This window comes from Hyperolius riggenbachi, chromosome 4, assembly GCF_040937935.1.
Source record: "Hyperolius riggenbachi isolate aHypRig1 chromosome 4, aHypRig1.pri, whole genome shotgun sequence".
NCBI lineage: Eukaryota > Metazoa > Chordata > Amphibia > Anura > Hyperoliidae > Hyperolius > Hyperolius riggenbachi.
This window is the reverse complement of record NC_090649.1, coordinates 205,662,240-205,682,030: the sequence shown is the minus strand read 5'-3', so window position 1 is coordinate 205,682,030 and position 19,791 is coordinate 205,662,240. Positions and strand designations below refer to the sequence as shown.

Sequence of the window (19,791 nt, the reverse complement as noted above, 5' to 3'; positions counted from 1 at the left end):
ACTGTGGTATTTTTTTTTTACGGTTATCATACCGTGGAATTTCATACCGTTGCAACCCTAGTTCTGAATAAGTGGTTAATGTGCCCCTGAGGTTCTCTTGTCTTGTCGGGCTCAGGGAGTACTTGAACTCGTCACAGTCAGATGTTTATCATAAAATTGAGAAAAAAAATACAAATATGAAAAAGAAATCACAGATAAACAAGCCTGAACAAGGCTTTTTAGTTACGGTAATGAAAAGTAAAAGGGGGCCATTTCCACTACTGCAGGGGAAACGCAGCCTAGTAAACCAATAGGCTGCCATTCGACTTGCATGCATGCTGCAGTTTTCCCCAGCATACACCCAAAACCGTGCATGCCATAGCTATAGCAATCCGGCTGCGCGATTCGCAAATGGAAGCAACACCCCAGGGGAGACAGGTGCTAAAGGAATGTTAGTTAAGGGGAAGCTCTTAGGGAAAAAAAAAAAGTTCTACTTACCCGGGGCTCCCTCGCCGCATCTCCGGTGTCTCGGGATCCCCTCCGTTGCAGGTGCCGACCTCACCAGTTCGGCTTCTATTGCGCCTATGCGAACGCACTGCTTGTGATCGCGCTCACATCATCTGGTGGGTTCTACGTAGGCGCATTATTTCAAATTTCAGTACACCAGGCACACGTTCCCAACCTTCTATGGGGGAAATTAACTATTGGCCATTAAAGTCTATGAGATATGCTACACTGTTAGCCATGCAACGCAAGCGCCCCAGACACAGTGTGTTACCCTGCAACTCCCAGAAGTGCACTGGAAGTCGCGTGTAAAAAAAAAAAAAAAAAAAAAAAAAATTCTTTCAGTCACACTGCGGGTATACCACGCGGTGTGACTTTTCAGCTGCGGTGTGTTCCGAATCACACCGTTACCGCAGCACACTAGTATACAAGGGTCCTTAACCACTTAAGGACTGCACCCTTAAAACCCCTTAAAGAGACACTGAAGCGAGACCCACCCCCAACCCACCCCCCGCAAAAGTTGGTCGTAAAATGGTCGTAGGGAAAACTCTTCCTGGAGGCAGGGCTAACGGCTGCAGCCCTGCCTCCCAGCGCGTCTATCAGACGCGCATCGCCGCCTCTCCCCCGCCCCTCTCAGTGAAGGAAGACTGAGAGGGGCGGGGGAGAGGCGGAGATACGCGTCTGACAGACGCGCATGGGGCAGGGCTGCGGCGGTTAGCCCTGCCCCAACCAGGAAGCGCTCCCCCGCTGCACGGAGGGGGTTTGGGGGGACAGGGACCCCCGTTAAGCCGCGCTATAGCGGCGTTTTAGCAGGGGCACGCAAGCCCCTGCTAGCTATGAGGTCTGAAGCGAGATCTATTCTCGCTTCAGACTCTCTTTAAGGACCAGACACTTTTTCCATTCAGACCACTGCAGCTTTAACGGTTTATTGCTCGGTCATACAACCTACCACCTAAATGAATTTTACTTCCTTTTCTTGTCCCTAATACAGCTTTCTTTTGGTGCTATTTGATTGCTGCCGTGATTTTTAGTTTTTATTATATTCATCAAAAAAGACATTAATTTTGTCAAAAAAAAGGATTTTTTTTAACTGTCTGTGCTGACATTTTTCAAATAAAGTAAAATTTCTATCTACATTTTGTCTAAAATTTATTGTGCTACATGTCTTTGATCAATAGACACTTTTTTTTTGTTTTTGTTTGGGTAAAAGTTATAGCGTTTACAAACTATGGTGCAAAAAGTGAATTTCCCCAGTTTGAAGCATTTCTGACTTTTCTGAGCACCTGTCATGTTTCTTGAGGTGTAAGAATTCCAGGAGAGTATAAATACCCCCCAAATGACCCCATTTTGGAAAGAAGACATCCCAAAGTAGTCACTACGAGGCATGGTGAGATTTTATTTTTTGTCACAAGTTAGCGGAAAATGACACTTTGTGACAAAAAAAAATTAAAAAAAAAAAAGTTTCCATTTCTGCAAACTTGTGACAAAAAAAAAAATGAAGTCTGCCACGGACTCACCATGCCCCTCTCTGAATACTTTGGGGTGTCTACTTTCCAAAATGGGGTCATTTGTGGGGTGTATTTACTGTCCTGGCATTTTGGAGGGTGCTAAATTGTAATCACCCCTGTAAAACCTAAAGGTGCTCATAGGACTTTGGGCCCCTTAGCGCCCCTAGGCTGCAAAAAAGTGTCGCTGTACTCAGGAGAAGTAGTATAATGTGTTTTGGGGTGTATTTTTACACATACCCATGCTGGGTGGGAGAAATATCTCTGTAAATGGACAATTGTGTGTTTAAAAAAAAATTAAAAAAAAAATTCACACACAATTGTCCATTTACAGGGTATGTGTAAAAATACACCCCAAAACACATTATACTACTACTCCTAAGTACGGCGATACTACATGTGTGACACTTTTTTGCAGCCTAGGTGCGCTAAGGTGCCCAAAGTCCAATGATTGCCTTTAGGATTTCACAGGTCATTTTGAGGCATTTGATTTCCAGACTACTCCTCGCGGTTTAGGGCCTCTAAATTGCCAGGGCAGTATAGGAACCCCAAAAGTGACCCCATTTTAGAAAGACGACACCCCAAGGTATTCCGTTAGGAGTATGGTTAGTTCATAGAAGATTTTATTTTTTGTCACAAGTTAGCGGAAATTGATTTTTATTGTTTTTTTTATCCACAAAGTGTCATTTTCCACTAACTTGTGACAAAAAATAAAATCTTCTATGAACTCATCATACACCTAATGGAATACCTTGGGGTGTCTTCTTTCTAAAATGGGGTCATTTGTGGGGTTCCTATACTGCCCTGGCATTTTAGGAGGAGTAGCCTGTCAACCATACTGGTTGAACTCGATGGACGTATGTCTTTTTTCAACCAAAATAACTATGTAACTATGTAACTATGTAACCAAATGCCTCAAAATGACTGTTCAGGGGTATAAACATTTGCAAATTTTGATAACAGGTGGTCTATGAGGGGACGAATTTTGTGGAACCGGTCATAAACAGGGTGGCCTCTTAGATGACAGGTTGTATTGGCACGGAAGTGCAGGAAGCGCAGGATGTTCTCAAATCGTGACCTGGACATGGCAGCAGAGAACATGGGCATGTGATGTATTGGGTGCGTAGACCAATAAGATCGCAATACATTCTTTTTGACTAGACCCATGTTAAAGTGGAACTGTAGATCTAAAATAAAAATATAGTATCACTTACCTGGGGCTTCCCCAAGCCCCCAGCAGCTGTCCTGTCCCGCGCCACTCCTCAACGAGTCTCCGTTTGCCCACCGCCAGCTACTTTCAGTTTCGCCGCTGGGCCGCTGCGCCTGCGCGGCTCTGGCCACGCGTATCCTTTCTTCGCGTTCCCCGCTATTGCAGAGGGGAATGCGAAGAAAGGATACGCTTGGCCAGAGCTGTGCTGGCATCGACTTACAAGTCGAGCTACGGGACCGAGCGGCGGCGGGGGAACGGAGACTCGTTGAGGAGCGGCGCGGGACAAGACAGCTGCTGGGGGCTTGGAAAAACCCCAGATAAGTGAAACAATGTTTTTATTTTAGATCTCGCCACTTCACCAGGGTCTACGGTAGTACTGGTGCTAGGTCCAGGAGATGCTACACTGCTGTTGCATGCCTCACCAAGAAAACTTGGATCAGCGCTAGCACCACTCTGGTGCCCTTGAGTCTGATCCTGCCGTACAGTGACATGGGGTATGCCTGGCTCTAGCCGGGACCCTTAACCTCGTCATTGCTATCGGTCAGAGAGCCACTGCTGTTCACTGGTTTGTATTCTGACCCGGATGATTTGTTGGATGAGGCTTCCCAATCGCACTCACGCCACTGGGCTAGAATCTCAGCTGCCTCTTCAGCGGAATACGCCTTTTTTTGCCATGGTGGACTGCTAAAGGTAAAGGGTTTTCCTCTGAGACTACCCAGGAAAAAGAGCACCTACCTAGCAAAAGGGAGTACTTGTGAAGTAGAAACCTGTGGTCACTGAGTTTTGATTAAAAAAAAAAAAATAAATCAAAACTGAGCTTTACAGCACCACAGTTATTGTAGTGTTTTTTTGCAGTGATCAGAAAAAAAAAATTCTGTCTCTACGGTGGGGCGGGTGAGGGGTTGGCTGGGTGATCAGAAGCCCGCAGGGGGGCAGATTAGGGCCTGATCTGATGGGTAAGAGTGCTAGGGGGTGACAGGAGGTGATTGATGGGTGTCTAAGGGTGTGATTAGAGGGGGGAATAGATGCAATCAATGCACTGGGGAGGTGATTGGGGGGGATCTGAGGGCGATCTGAGGGTGTGGGCGGGTGATTGGGTGCCCGCAAGGGGCAAATGAGGGTCTGATCTGATGGGTATAGTGACATAAAGAACTCCCAGAAACTCACTGTCTACCAATCACTACAGAGGGAGTACACAATGGCTCCATATCTGGAGAGGCTACTCCACCACAAAGACAGACAGACCCTGAGTCTGCACCGTCTGAGTGGCCACAGCCTGGAGATAGAGACAGGGCGCCTCAGACAGACATGGAAGCCCCGGGAGGAGAGACTGTGCAGACAATGTGAACAGGGGGTCTTGGAGGATGAGGCTCACTTCCTGCTACACTGCAGCAAAATATGCACCTGTGAGGACTGTCCACTTCCAGAGAGACTCTCTGACCAAATCCATGATTTTACCTCCACAGATGAGGAGAGGAAACGCTACATCCTACTGGGGGAGGAGGAAACAGCCATGCAAATAGCTGCCCGATATGTCACAGCCTGCCATCAACTGAGAGGAACATGATACCACATGGACTGTACACCCCCAATACCCCCTATGGACTGTATTTCCCAGTCCCCTATACTGTCCCTTACACCCTCCACACACCTATGGACTATATACCCCAACCCCCTATATCCTTCCCTTATTCCCACAATCCCCCCTCCCCATGTTAATGTTTTCGTTTTGCTTTGGCAATGCTAAATGTATTTGGTCCTGCCAATAAAGCTTTTTTGGATTTGGAGTGATCAGTGGGTAATTAGAGGGAAGAATAGATGCAATCAATGCACTGGGGAGGTGATCAGGGGGGGGGACTGAGGGCGATCTGAGGGTGTGGGTGGGTGATTGGGTGCCCACAAGGGGCAGATTAGGGTCTGATCTGATGGGTAGCAGTGACAGGTGGCGATTGATGGGTGATCAGTGGGTGATTAGAACAGATGTAAACAATGCACTTAGGAGGTGATCTGAGGGCTGGTCTGCGGGTGATCTGGTGCCCGCAAGGGGCAGATTAGGGTCTGATCTGATGGGTGGCAGTGACAGGTGGTGACAGGGGGTGATTGACAGGTAATCAGTGGGTTATTACAGAGGAGAATAGATGTATACAGTACACAGGGGGGGGGGGGGGTGATCAGGACCCCCCAGGGGGCAGTTAAGGCCCCAATCTAAAATATAGCTTTGATAGATAGTGACAGGGGTTGACTGATGGGTGATTAGGTGCAAATAGTGGTCTGAGGGGGTGATCATGGGGGGTCTGAGGGGTGCTGTGGGCGATCAGGGGGGCAGGATCAGTGTGTGTGTGCTCGATCACTGGAACTACCAGGGGAGGAGGCAGCCAGTATAATACACTGTTAGCTTAACAAAGTGTATTATATGTTTTGCAACGGCGAGATCGGGCGTTTACAACCCGCTGGCGCTGCTAATTGGCCGGCGGGTTGACGTCGCGGGTGGGCGGTGCCTAATCCCCGGCTAATAAGTCCCCCAGGTGCCGCCGATCGGGGTTACGCGGTCATGGGGGAGCCACCTTGCCGCCGCCCATAGGTAGTGGGCGGTCGGCAAGTGGTTAAACAGAGAACATTGCCTGGCTGTCCAGAGGATCAGCCTCTAAGGGCTCGTTTCCACTGTTGCGACGCGATTTCGCCGGCATTCCGACGCTTGTAAAAACGCATGCGGATGCGTTTCCGCATGCGTTTTTACCCGCGATTTCGCGTGCGATTTCGCATGGCAGGGTGCCATGCGAAATTAACCATGACACTGCCAGGGCAAAATAAAATCGAAAAAGGTGCGAAATCGCGGGTAAAAACGCATGTAACAAACGCATGCGTTTTTACTATTAAATACATTAGCGGCGATTCGCATGCATTCCACTCGCAGGCGAATTCGTTGGCTCTTTTGTGCGTTTTTTGACCGCTGAAAAAAAACGCACCTCAACAACGCTACAGTGGAAACAGGCCCATCCACTTGCATTACATGTGCGAATCTGCATGCGTTGGACGCATGCAGATTCGCGATAGTGGAAACGAGCCCTAATACTTTTAGCCACAGAGACTGATCAAGCATGCAGATCAGGTGCTCTGACTTGGTGAGCCACATGCTTGTTTCAGGTGTGTGATTCAATCACTATTGATGTCTGAAAGATCAGCAGGGATGCCAGGCAACTGGTATGCTTTAAAAGGAAACAAATATGACAGCCTCCATGTTCCTGTCACTTCCGGTGTCCTTACATCTTGTACTTACTATTCCCACAACCCCTCATACCACACCCCAGCAATCCTTGATATCACCACACATCCTCCCGCTACCTTATCATACACTTAGTAATGCTTCTTTGATGATCTTTGATGATCTAGTAATGATCTTTAACCACATCGGTACCAGCAGCCTCTGCCCCCTTAAGGACCAGAGGCTGCTGATACACTAAAACGCCGCATACCGACGAATCGCCGCAAAAATCCGTCGCTCCCGCCAGTCACGCCGATCTGTCCCCGCCGCAGGCTGCTCTCTCTGCCGTCTCTATGACGGCAGAGCGCTGTGCGCCGGTCAGGAGCCGCTTTCATTGGCTCCTGACCCTGTCACTCAATGTAAGCCAATGGGATTGGCTTACAGTAATGACAGGGCCAGGAGCCAATGAAAACGGCTCCTGCCCGGCTCACGGTGCTCTTCCGTCATAGAGGTGGCAGGGCAGCACATTGCGGCGGAGACAGAGCGGCGAGGACGCGCGGTGAATGGGACGTAGAGCTTACTTCTGGTTAGAACCGCAGCGCCACCCGTCCAACGTAGATTTAAACTGCGGCGGTCCGAAATTGGTTAGGCAGAGATGGTCAACGAGATGCAAATAATTCCAGCTTGCATGCCAAGTACATGCAAATTGTATTCACTCTGGAATAGTGCAAATTAAAAGCACTTCCTGACTGATTTGGACTGTTTCAACCCCAAGCTGAATGCAAGCCGGAATTTTCTGTATCAATATTGACTACCTCTTCACACCAGCTGTGTTTTAACTGTTTACAAATGATCCTACAATACACTATACAGTATAATACAGTACAGAATAATCTAATTTCAAAACATTAGGAGAAATGGGGGGTGGGAAGGGGGCAGGCATGTATGGGGAGCTGTCCTGATGCCCACCACTTCCCTGTTCTTCGCTGCATTCCTCCTTTCATGCCTAAAGCACCTCCAGCACCAACTTCTGGGTCGCAGGAGTTGGGCATCAATGTGCCTGCGCTGGCCTGTCTGCGTGCGTCCTAGAGTGTGCAACCGCGGCCGGGAGCGCTCTGCGCAAGACGTCACGAGTACGTCCTGCACAGAGCGCTCCAGGCCACAGTCACTTGCTATAGGACACGCACAGCCAGGCCAGCACAGGCGCAGTGATCAGTATAAACAAAACAGTCCCGAGACTTTAGGGGTTTTTAATAGGAACAGCATCAGTCTTTATTCTTCAAAAGTACAAATTCTCCTCGATTGCAGTTGAAATGTAGACAGGTCATGCAAAGATCCACTATACAGAACCATAAGCTGCCCCCTAAAGTCTTGGGACTGTTTTGTATATGTTACGGCCAGAACCCGAAGTTTGGCCAGAACTAGAAGTGGCCGGCCACTTCGGGTTCTGGCCGGCCAATGTGCGAACTGGCCGCTGCGCTGCGGCCAATGTGAGAAATGCAACAATTCCTGTAAAGTTAATGGGATGTTGTGGCCGCAGCGCAGCGGGCAAATGTATCACACATCTTTTACTTTATTCAATGACATTAAGCCGACCGGCTTTTTCCCCGCTTTCTCTCTTCCCCTCGCCTCTCTCTCCTCCCCTCGCCTCTCTCTCCTCCCCTCGCCTCTCTCTCTTCCTTCTCTTATGGGCAGCCGGGCGGGGGACACGCGTGTCCAGGAGAGTCGTTCGTCGCGGCAGGAGAGCAGAGCGGGGAGGCTGCAGACATCGCTTCTGCCAGCACCCGCTCTGCAAGAACGGCAGGATTCCCCTGCCGCGACGAACGACTCCGGAGGGACACGCGTGTCCCCCGCCCGGCTGCCCATAAGAGAAGGAAGAGAGAGAGGCGGGGGGGGGGGGGGGGGGGGAGGAGAGAGGCAGAGAAAAAGCCGGGCGGCTTAATGTCATTGAATAAAGTAAAGATGTGTGATACATTTGCCCGCTGCGCTGCGGCCACAACATCCCATTAACCTTACAGGAATTGTTGCATTTCTCACATTGGCCGCAGCGCAGCGGCCAGTTCGCACATTGGCCGGCCAGAACCCGAAGTGGCCGGCCACTTCTAGTTCTGGCCAAACTTCGGGTTCTGGCCGTAACATATATACTGATTGCATAGTGTTTTGGGGTGGAACTATACTGGTGCATTTTATTCGAAGATACAGTGGAGGAAATAATTATTTGACCCCTCACTGATTTTGTAAGTTTGCCCAATGACAAAGAAATGAACAGTCTCAGAACAGTATCATTTCAATGATAGGTTTATTTTAACAGTGGCAGATAGCACATCAAAAGGAAAATCGAAAAAATAACCTTAAATAAAAGATAGCAACTGATTTGCATTTCATTGAGTGAAATAAGTTTTTGAACCCCTACCAACCATTAAGAGTTCTGGCTCCCACAGAGTGGTTAGACACTTCTACTTAATTAGTCACCCTCATTAAGGACACCTGTCTTAACTAGTCACCTGTATAAAAAAAAGACACCTGTCCACAGAATCAATCAATCAAGCAGACTCCAAACTCTCCAACATGGGAAAGACCAAAGAGCTGTCCAAGGATGTCAGAGACAAAATTGTAGACCTGCACAAGGCTGGAATGGGCTACAAAACCATTAGCAAGAAGCTGGGAGAGAAGGTGACAACTGTTGGTGCGATTGTTCGAAAATGGAAGGAGCACAAAATGATCATCAATCGACCTCGCTTTGGGGCTCCACACAAGATCTCACCTCGTGGGGTGTCAATGGTTCTGAGAAAGGTGATAAAGCATCCTAGAACTACATGGGAGGAGTTAGTGAATGACCTCAAATTAGCAGGGACCACAGTCACCAAGAAAACCATTGGAAACACATTACACCGCAATGCATTAAAATCCTGCAGGGCTCGCAAGGTCCCCCTGCTCAAGAAGGCACATGTGCAGGCCCGTCTGAAGTTTGCTAATGAACACCTGAATGATTCTGTGAGTGACTGGGAGAAGGTGCTGTGGTCTGATGAGACCAAAATAGAGCTCTTTGGCATTAACTCAACTCGCTGTGTTTGGAGGAAGAAAAATGCTATGACCCCCAAAACACCGTCCCCACCGTCAAGCATGGGGGTGGAAGCATTTTGCTTTGGGGGTGTTTTTCTGCTAAGGGCACAGGACAACTTAATCGCATTAACGGGAAAATGGACGGAGCCATTTATCGTGAAATCCTGAACGACAACCTCCTTCCCTCTGTCAGGAAACTGAAAATGGGTCGTGGATGGGTGTTCCAGCACGACAATGACCCAAAACATACAGCAAAGGCAACAAAGGAGTGGCTCAAGAAGAAGCACATTAAGGTCATGGAGTGGCCTAGTCAGTATCCGGACCTTAATCCAATAGAAAACCTATGGAGGGAGCTCAAGCTCAGAGTTGCACAGAGACAGCCTCGAAACCTTAGGGATTTAGAGATGATCTGCAAAGAGGAGTGGACCAACATTCCTCCTAAAATGTGTGCAAACTTGGTCATCAATTACAAGAAACGTTTGACCTCTGTGCTTGCAAACAAGGGTTTTTCCACTAAGTATTAAGTCTTTTATTGTTAGAGGGTTCAAAAACTTATTTCACTCAATGAAATGCAAATCAGTTGCTATCTTTTATTTAAGGTTATTTTTTCGATTTTCCTTTTGATGTGCTATCTGCCACTGTTAAAATAAACCTACCATTGAAATGATACTGTTCTGAGACTTTTCATTTCTTTGTCATTGGACAAACTTACAAAATCAGTGAGGGGTCAAATAATTATTTCCTCCACTGTATTGACGCAGGCGCAGTGATGCCGGACTTTAGCATCATTGCAGCAAGGGTCCTAGGGTGCAATTTCCTGGTGTACACCAAGCTGCCATCTGTTGAATAGATCAGCTGTTAGTTTTATGACGAATTAGCTGCTAACCTGTATAACAGTAGACTTTTCTGCGGGGGAAATACAGCGCAGCCATTTACTCTCTTTAGTTTGAGGCTGGTTTCACACTATAAACCAGCGTTGGCGATGTAATGCATTGCACCGTCAAAAACCATAGTGCAGTGTTTCCTGTCTGCCACCAACGAAGCAGGAAGTGGTACTACGTAGCTGGCTTCAGGAGCTACAGATTCAGACGGTATCCCTCCACCACTTGCACCAGATACCAGAGACAAGAAAGCAGAACTACGCTGACCTGCAGCTATGGCGAAAGTAGGACAATTTTACCCCACATACACATCAGAAATTATAAAGAACCCTTGGAGGGTTCTCTCAAAACTAATAAGGATAATGTCTATAACTCAAGTTAGCACAGTATAGCTAGTACAGTTAGCCCAGTGTAGCCAGTACAGTTAACCCAGTATAGCTAGTACAATTAGCCCAGTATAGCAAGTACAGTTACCCCAGTATAGCAAGTACAGTCAGCCCAGTATAGCAAGTACAGTCAGCCCAGTATAGCAAGTACAGTCAGCCCAGTATAGCAAGTACAGTTGGCCCAGTATAGCAAGTACAGTTGGCCCAGTATAGCAAGTACAGTTGGCCCAGTATAGCAAGTACAGTTGGCCCAGTATAGCAAGTACAGTTGGCCCAGTATAGCAAGTATAGTTAGCCCAGTATAGCTAGTACAGTTAGCCCAGTATAGCAAGTACAGTTAGCCCAGTATAGCAAGTACAGTTAGCCCAGTATAGCAAGTACAGTTAGCCCAGTATAGCAAGTACAGTTAGCCCAGTATAGCAAGTACAGTTAGCCCAGTATAGCAAGTACAGTTAGCCCAGTATAGCAAGTACAGTTAGCCCAGTGTTGCCAGTAGTTATCCCAGTAAAACTGCCCCAGTGTAGGTAGGAGAGGTATCCAAAACCCCTCCCTGCTCCTGTTACCTTATGAGCGGGCGGTCGATTTCTTCCTTATAGTCCCCCAGGCGCTCCTGTCCTCGGTTGCAGCATCTCGTAATACAGCAGCGCTTCCCGCGCGGCTGCTGTAAGGAAGAGAGGGAAGCAGGGCAGCAGCTTCCTGTAGCGGCGATCGCCGTTACCATGGGAACCGCTGCCCCGCCTCCTCTCCTTACAGCAGCCGCACAGGAAGCGCTGCTGTAATAAATGCTGCAAAGAGGAGAGAGGCTATGGGATTGGGGAATATAAGGGAGGAAGCGGCCGCCCGCTCATAAGGTAACAGGAGGGCCAGATCCGCCGTGGCCCCCCAGAAATTTGCCCACTAACCACCAGGGGGCCACGGCCCCCAGGTTGGGGACCTCTGGATAGGATCCGTTCAGACAAGTCTATTCTCAGCATATCAGTGGCCTTCATTGTGGTAGCTGAATGCAAAGTCCTGTGTAGCAAGACTTTTCCGGACACCACAGGAAAATGCACAAGACAAAAATAGCATGAGATCCATTCACCACCACCTCCCACCAAATCAGTTCTCCCCTTCTCTCCGATGTTAAAAAATACAACGCACACCAACAGAAACCAAAACGCATATGGATGGATACACTGATGCCATACATATTGCCAATCTGGCATAATGTGGACATAGCCTTAAAGAGAACCAGAGGTGGGGGTGGGAGGGGGTGATGCACAGAGGCATGTTCCTTGCCTCATGACATATCATGATATGTCACCATCTCGGAGTGTAATGGGAGGAGAGGGCTTCCCTGCTCAAACACCCACTAGGGGCATTCCTGCAGGCTTTCCAGAGCTCCATTGGGAAGCTCTCTCTCTCTCTCTCTCTCTCACACTGTCTGCGCCACCTGCCACTCCACCGCCTCCCTGTGCGCTGGGAGAGAGAGATCTCTCTCCTTCCAGCCTCATGACCCAGAGGCCTCACACCAGAGTGGTGTGGATGGTGGCTACCTGATCTGCTCAGCTCCCCGGATCAGGTAGCCTAGGTTTTCTTTAATTATATGAGCCCACCTCGGGTTCTCTTTAAAAGGATACCTTAGCGCACAATTAAATTAAAACTGTCTCCCTCGGGTACAACCTACCAACCTCCTGAATTTACTTCCTGGACAGCACGGTCTCGGCTGACTGTGCACAACTACATAGTGCGCCTGTGCAGATTGCTCCCAGCCGCGGGCATACAAACAAGGACACATGTCACCGGGCAGCACCTGCATGGTCATCTGTGACCACCATAACCAGGAAGTAAGTTCAGGAGGTCGGTAAGCTGTACCGGAGGGGACAGAGGAAACCAGGGAGAGCGGTGGGCATGAGGAGAGCCCACTAAACATGCCTGCTCCCCCGTTTTTTTATTTAATTGTGTGTTAAAGTGAACCTCCGGACTAAAAATCAACTCAGCAGCACTGAAAAGGCTTTGTGTTTCTTTAACAGTTTCACAGCATCAGAACTTTGTTTCTCTTATACAAGCCTCATTTTTAGCTGCACAGAAGAAAACTGCCCGGGCTTTTTTCCTCTGATGCTGTGCAAAGCATGATGGGATTTCTGATTTTGTTGTTCACGTTCTGCTGTTTTGGTGCAATTTTTTTTTTTTTTACATTTTGAATTTGACATTTGAAGCCTAGCGTGTGCAGCTAGGAGGGGTAATCAGGACACAGGACAGTTGGAACTGTGTCTCCTGCTCCTTGTCACCTCCTTTCAACCAAAAAGATGGCTGCCCCCATGACAAAGATGGCAGCCCCCATGAATCACAAACATTTGCCTGTTCTTTTAAAACAGGATGGGTAAAAGATTATATTACCTATCTATTCTAATTAACATAACTAATGTAACTTAATGACAGTATGTTTGTTTAGGCTGCAGTTCCCCTTTAAGGTATTCTTTAAAGCGGACATGATCACTACTACTACAAAAAAAAAAGTTAACACCTATGCTTGGTCCCCATTAGTAAAAGTATTTTTTTCCCTAGTGACACTCTTAGGTAATGGAAGTGTAGGTACACAGCCTTCAATACTGTCATCTGCATCATTAGAGGCCAAAAATCACAGCAAATATGGTGGTGACACTGGCTATAGTGCTCAGACTTTCTTCTTTAAGTGTACCAGAGCTGTATAATTAAAACGATGTTATACATACCTGGGGCTTTCTCCAGCCCCATCTGCTCCGATCGCTCCCACGCAGCTTCGGGAACCGGGTCCCCGGACTTCTGACAGTTGGAGACAGTCTGGCATGAGAGAAGTGCGCCCTCTACGCATCTCTCCAGCAGCTGCTGGAGAAATACGCAAAGAGTGTAGTTCTGCGTAGCTGGCCGCGACTGACGTCAGTGACGGGACCCGGATCCCGAAACTGCGGCCAGCAGAGGACGGCGGCGTGGGAGCAATTTAACAGCTCTGAGTCCCTGTAAAGGGAACCTGAAGCAAGAGATATAGAGGCTACCATATTTATTTCCTGTTTAAAGGACAACTGTAACGAGAGGGATATGGAGGCTGCCATATTTATTTCCTTGTAAACAATACCAGTTGCCTGCCTATCCTGCTGATCGTCTTCTTCTAATACTTTTAGCCATAGACTCTGAACAAGCATGCAGCAGGTCAGGTGTTGCTGACATTATTGTCAGATCTGACAAGATTAGCTGCATGCTTGTTTCTGGTGTTATTCAGGCACTACTGCAGCCAAATTGGTCAGCAGGTATGCCAGGCAACTGGTATTGTTTAAAAGGAAATAAATATGGCTTCCTCCATATTCTTCTTACTTCAGTTGTCTATCATAAAATATCCTGGCCTACAGATGCAGAAGGACTGATCTGCATTTATTCATGCAGACAAATTTACAGAGAAGGTGGAGAGTACTCCCTATTACCTTACAGCCATTTTGTGACTACCTATACGGGGGGCACCTATGCCCAGCTACCTATACTGGGGGCACCTTTACCTAGCTACCTATACTGGGGGTCTTTACCTAGTTACCTATACAGGGGGCATCTATGCCTGGCTACCTATACTAGGGGCAACTATGCCTGGCTACTTATACTGGGGGCAACTATGTCTGGCTACCTATACTGGGGGCAACTATGTCTGGCTACCTATACTGGGGGCAACTATGTCTGGCTACCTATACTGGGGGCAACTATGTCTGGCTACCTATACTGGGGGCAACTATGTCTGGCTACCTATACTGGGGGCAACTATGTCTGGCTACCTATACTGGGGGCAACTATGCCTGGCTACCTATACTGGGGGCAACTATGCCTGGCTACCTTCTAATTCTTCTTCTTCTAATTCTTATGTACAGGATTCATGAGATTCGAGATTGTAAAGGTTTGATATAGTCGAGAACCTTTTTGGATTCGGATTCGAAGAAAAGGTGGATTTGTTCCACCTCTAGTCATTTCTATCTACTAAATACAGATGCAGAATAAGCATGCATGTCAAGAACTCCGACTACCGTTTGACTGTACTAGCTGCATGCGTTTTCCAGGTGTTTGTTTCAGACACTACTGAACCAAGAAGATCAACAGGACAGCCAGTCCATTGGCAGTGCTTAAAGTGATATGGAGGCGGCCATATTTGTTTCCTTTTAAACAACACCAGTTGCCTGGTTGTCCAGCTGGTCTATTTGGCTGCAGTAGCATCTGAATGACACCAGAAACAAACATGCAGCTAATCTTGTCAGTTTTGACAATATTGTCAGAAACACCTGATCTGCTGCATGCTTGTTCAGGGTCTATGGCGGAAAGTTTTAGAGGCAGAGGATCAGCAGGACAGCCAGGCAACTGGTAATAAATATGGCAGCCTACATATTCTCTTCACTAAAGGTCAATTCAGCAGGGTACCAAGTTGGAGTACAGGCACTTATCAATGTTACAAACGGGAGCAAGTATGGTTGAGGTGACCCAGCAGGAAACAATTCTCTAATCAGAGCACCCTCTACAATATGAAACTGGCTGAACAGTGTGGCCATATTATTACTACAACCTATCTGAAACCTAAAGTGAATGAGAGAGTGCTGTCCATCCACTCACGTTAGCAGAATTTCCATATGATGTTTCCTGCTGGGTCACCTCAACCATACTGACTCCTACAGACAGACACCAGGTAGAAAGTAGACTACTAGATATACAACCTATTGCTTTGACATTTTAATACTGTAGTCGGTTCAGGTCTGCTAGGAAAAAATAATAATTGTGAATACCTTTGTACTACCCCCAGTACTCCATAATGTACCACATTTCAATTCTATACCATGCACAACCCAATACACTTGACAAATTCACTCAACATGTTACCAAGTAAAGTAAAATAGGATACAGCTTGAATCCTTCCATGATCTTCTTAGCTCGCTCATTAGTAGACATGATGGACAGATTGCTTCAGTATACTCTGTGGCACAGTGATCCAACTCAATAACGGTGAAAGTCTTATTCTTGCTGCAACTGAATCGCCCTGGGATCACCTGTAGCAAACTTACAATTACTTCTGCAGTTATGACGGGCCAGTCAATTATCACAAGGCTGTTTTTATCTGTATTAAAACACTGTTCGTCAGAACACCAATTCCATTTAGTGAAGGCCCTTTTCCACAAGCAATCGCAAAAGAAAATCGCAAGCGATTGCGATTTTTCATAAATTTTGTTATACAACTGTGATTTTGCATTTAACATTAAAGCACAATCACAGGTAAAATCACTCCAAAAAGCATTTGCGATTTACAGAAAATAGAATCGATATAGTGGATAATACTTTTCATGATCCCTATGTTAAAGTTGCAACCCTAGTTTTTTGCAATTTTAAGCAAATTGCTCTCGGTGGAAAAGGGCCCCAAGGTAAACCAGAATAACTGAAAGCAGTTCACTCAGTGAGAGATCATTGCATCTACCTTTAAAAGCAGTTTAAAGCGCCATATGAAAATAGAAACATAAAAAACATATCAGCTCATAGGAAATAACTAGAATCACTTACCTATCCTGTTTAGGATAGATGGCATAGGGTGAATTTCGATAAATTTGATCATAAAGAATAAAAACACTTCATACAGATTCCCATCTTGACTTCCTCGCTCTTGAAGCTGAAGATGACATCATTTCCTCCCTGCCTTCTTTTTTTTTTTCCCTCGCTCTTCTTAGCAGATTACTGGCTTTGCCCGCCTCTCTTCCTGAGCCAACAATCCCTCCCAATGCGTGCAAGTTGCCTTGGTAACAGGCATACGTCATTCAGAGGAGCCAGAGAAGCCTCAGCTAGTGTTGTAGTAGAGAGAACAAGCTGCTGAAAAGTTGAAAACATCCCTGCACGTTAGCTATTTGTCCTGTGACCCTGCTAGCTGTGGTATGCCCTGTTCCTACACTGCTTGTAATTTATCCTATCAGTATGGCAAGTTAGATAAACTAATGACCAGAGAAGCTGAGTTTTTTTTTTTTGTCTAGCTATGTAATTGTTCTCTCCCCCTCTCTCTGTGAATACTCACAAATAACAAGTGACAGCAGTCTAAATATAGAGCTATTTTTTTTTCAATAAAAAGCTTAAAAAAATAGAAAGAGAGAGAGTTATTTTCTGCTGCAAATACACTGTAAGGGCTGGTGCACACCAAAACCCGCTAGCAGATCCGCAAAATGCTAGCAGATTTTTAAACGCTTTTTTTTATTTTTATGGGCCCATTCACACCTGAGCGGGAATCGCACGATTCCCGCTCGCGGCAAACCGCTAGCGGTTCTGCAAGAACCGCTACACATTGTAGCCAGTGGCCGTGTTCTCACTGCCGCGGTTGCGGTTAGCGATAACCGCAACCGCGTTGCATGCAGCGGTTTGCCGGCGACGAGCGTTCCGCGATTTGCGATCGTGATTAGCGTGCATAGCACGCTAATCGCGATCGCTCCAAAACCGCCGCAGTGTCCAGTGATTTTTCCGCGCTAATCGCGGGAAAATCACTCCCGCAGAACGCCGGCGGTAATCGCCGGCGTTCTGCGGTTCTAAGTGTGAATGGGCCCTAAGAGGCGTTTTGCTAGCGTTTTGCGGATTGCTGCTGCGGTTTTCAGTATAGTAGATTTCATATATTGTTACAGTAAAGCTGTTACTGAACAGCTTCTGTAACAAAAACGCCTGCAAAACCGCTCTGAAGTGCCGTTTTTCAGAGCGGTTTGCGTTTTTCCTATACTTAACATTGAGGCAGAAACGCATCCGAAATCCAAAAAATGCCTCACCCAGGCATTTTTCGTTTCTGCAAAACGCCTGCCGCTCTGGTGTGCACCACCCCATTGAGATACATTGACCAAGCAGATCCGCAGCCGCAAGCGGATCTGAAAACGCCCAAAAAGCCGCTCGGTGTGCACCAGCCCTTAAAGGGTGAAAATAATGCAAGTAGTGGATGTGAATGATATGCATCAGCACAGCTATATGTTGTAGGTAAGGGAGCCATCTGAGTAATGCTAGGCACACAGGATGCAATTTTCTGAAAGATTTATTGTGAGATCAATTATTTCCAACATGTCTGATCTGATTTCCGAGCGATTTTCCACCCACTTCTATGGAAAATCGATCGGATATCAGATTGTATCTGTTGGAAATAATCAATTTCACAGTAAATCTGTCAAAAAATTGCATTGTGTGTACCTAGCATAATGCCTTGCACACACCATGTTATTTACCGTCAGATAGATGGGTCGAATAGATCATTTCTGACAGGTCCAATCTGATTTCCGATCATTTTTGTGATTTATTTTCCTTTTATATCAGAAAAAAACAATCAGAAATCAGATCAGACCTGTTGGAAATTATCTATTCGACCCTTCTATCTGATGGGAAATTGCATGGCGTGTACCAGGCATTAGGGTTGCAACGGTATGAAATATTCAAGGTATGATAACCATTTCAAAAAATACCATGGTATCACGGTATATGGTATTAAACAATTACAGGGGTGCCACCTCCCCGCAGCACCGCTTCACTAAAGTCCCACCGGCAGCAGAAATAGATAGAGCGCATACGCTGCACTCGCCTGGCATATGTAATCCAATTGCGGAAGTGACAAATGACGTCACTATCGCATTTGAATTACATACTTCGGGGGCGTGTGTAGTGTGTGTGCGCTCTATTTCTGCTGCTATGCCGCTGATCAGAGGTCTAATGGAGAGAGGGGCGACCAGACGACACTCATCTGAGGTCTGTAAATGCATCCTGCCACTGCCTGCACTACACCCATCACCCTTCCCCACCCCAGCCTGCCTGCACCCAGGACCCTGCGCCAGCTTGCACCCATCACCCTGCCACAGCCTGCACCCAGCACCCCATTCCTACCTGCACCCTGCCCATGCCTGCCATGCCAGCCTGCACCCGGCCTGCTCCCAATCCCTGCCTGCACCCAGCACCCTGTGCCAGCCTGCACCCTGCCCCTGCCTTGCACACTGCACCTTGTGCCAACCTGCAACCTGCCCCTGCCTGCACCCAGCACCCTGTGCCAGCCTGCAACCTGCCTGCACCCCATCCCTGCCTGCACCCAGCACCCTGTGCCAGCCTGCACCTTGCCCCTGCCTGCACCCAGAACCCTGTGCCAGCCTGCAACCTACCCCTGCCTGCACCCGGCACCCCATGCCTACCTGCACCCAGCACCCTGTGCCAGCCTGCACCCTGCCCCTGCTTGCATCCAGCACACTGTGCCAGCTTGCACCCTGCCTCTGCTTGAACCCAGCACCCTGCGCGAGCCTGTACTTAGCACCCTATCCCTACCTGCAACCATCACCCTGCACCAGCCTGCACCCAGCACCCTGCCCACAGACAGCACCTATAGTGGGGCACCACATGTACCTGGCTACCTATACTGAGGACACCACATGTACCTGGCTACCTATACTACGGCACCTATGGCTCGCTACCTATACTGAGGCCACCACATGTACCTGGCTACATATACTGCAGCACCTATAGCTTGCTACCTAAACTGAGGGCACCACCTGTATACTATTTTGTATGTTAACCGGAGACTACCTGCATCTTGATAGTATTTCGACCTACCCACAGCACATCTTGGCCACGCCCACTTTCTCTCTGCTTTGTTGGTGCCACACTCATTTTTTTGCCGCAGCTAACTTCAGGGGGGTGAGGGCCCCAAGTCATGGGCTGCTTGGGGCCACCAAAACCTTAACTGCACCCCTGCACAATTATTTGGACCCCCCTTACATTATATATTGTGCCCAACCCCACCCCAGTACAGTAGCCAGATGTGCCCCACTCCTTCACCTCTGACCTCCCCCAGTATGGTAGCCAGGTATAGGTGCCCCCAGTATGGGTAGCCAAACATAGGTGCCCCAGTATAGATAGCCAGGATTAGGTGCCCCAGTTTAGGTAGCCAGGCACAGGTGCCCCCAGTACAGGTAGCCAGGCATAGGTGCCCCAGTATAGGTAGCCAGGCATAGTTGCCTACAGTATAGGTAGCCAGCTATAGGTGACCTCAGTATAGGTAGCCAGCTATGGGTGCCCTTAGTATAGGTAACTAGGT

General features: G+C 47.7%; 2 protein-coding genes and 1 long non-coding RNA gene across 3 annotated transcripts in view; 2 read left to right on the top strand and 1 right to left on the bottom strand.

Moving 5' to 3' along the window:
* The window catches only part of LOC137571719 (uncharacterized), a 230,080-nt gene extending 225,095 nt beyond the window's left edge, over nucleotides 1–4,985 (top strand). Inside the window, exon 3 of the long non-coding RNA XR_011031414.1 lies at nucleotides 4,665–4,985. This is a non-coding gene — a long non-coding RNA (uncharacterized lncRNA). The remainder of the gene's footprint in view (nucleotides 1–4,664) is intronic.
* PDE6D (phosphodiesterase 6D) overlaps nucleotides 1–16,427 on the bottom strand; it is a 65,607-nt gene extending 49,180 nt beyond the window's left edge. Inside the window, exons 1-2 of the mRNA XM_068281277.1 lie at nucleotides 16,266–16,427; nucleotides 15,616–15,760 (exon numbers count right to left, since the gene is read on the bottom strand). Of these exons, the coding sequence (XP_068137378.1) occupies nucleotides 15,616–15,662 (47 nt within the window). The 5' untranslated portion in view covers nucleotides 15,663–15,760; nucleotides 16,266–16,427. The remainder of the gene's footprint in view (nucleotides 1–15,615; nucleotides 15,761–16,265) is intronic.
* A 76-nt stretch (nucleotides 16,428–16,503) lies between these two features.
* COPS7B (COP9 signalosome subunit 7B) overlaps nucleotides 16,504–19,791 on the top strand; it is a 95,825-nt gene continuing 92,537 nt past the window's right edge. The window contains exon 1 of the mRNA XM_068281276.1: nucleotides 16,504–16,628. The gene's annotated coding sequence lies outside the window, so the exon portion shown is untranslated. The remainder of the gene's footprint in view (nucleotides 16,629–19,791) is intronic.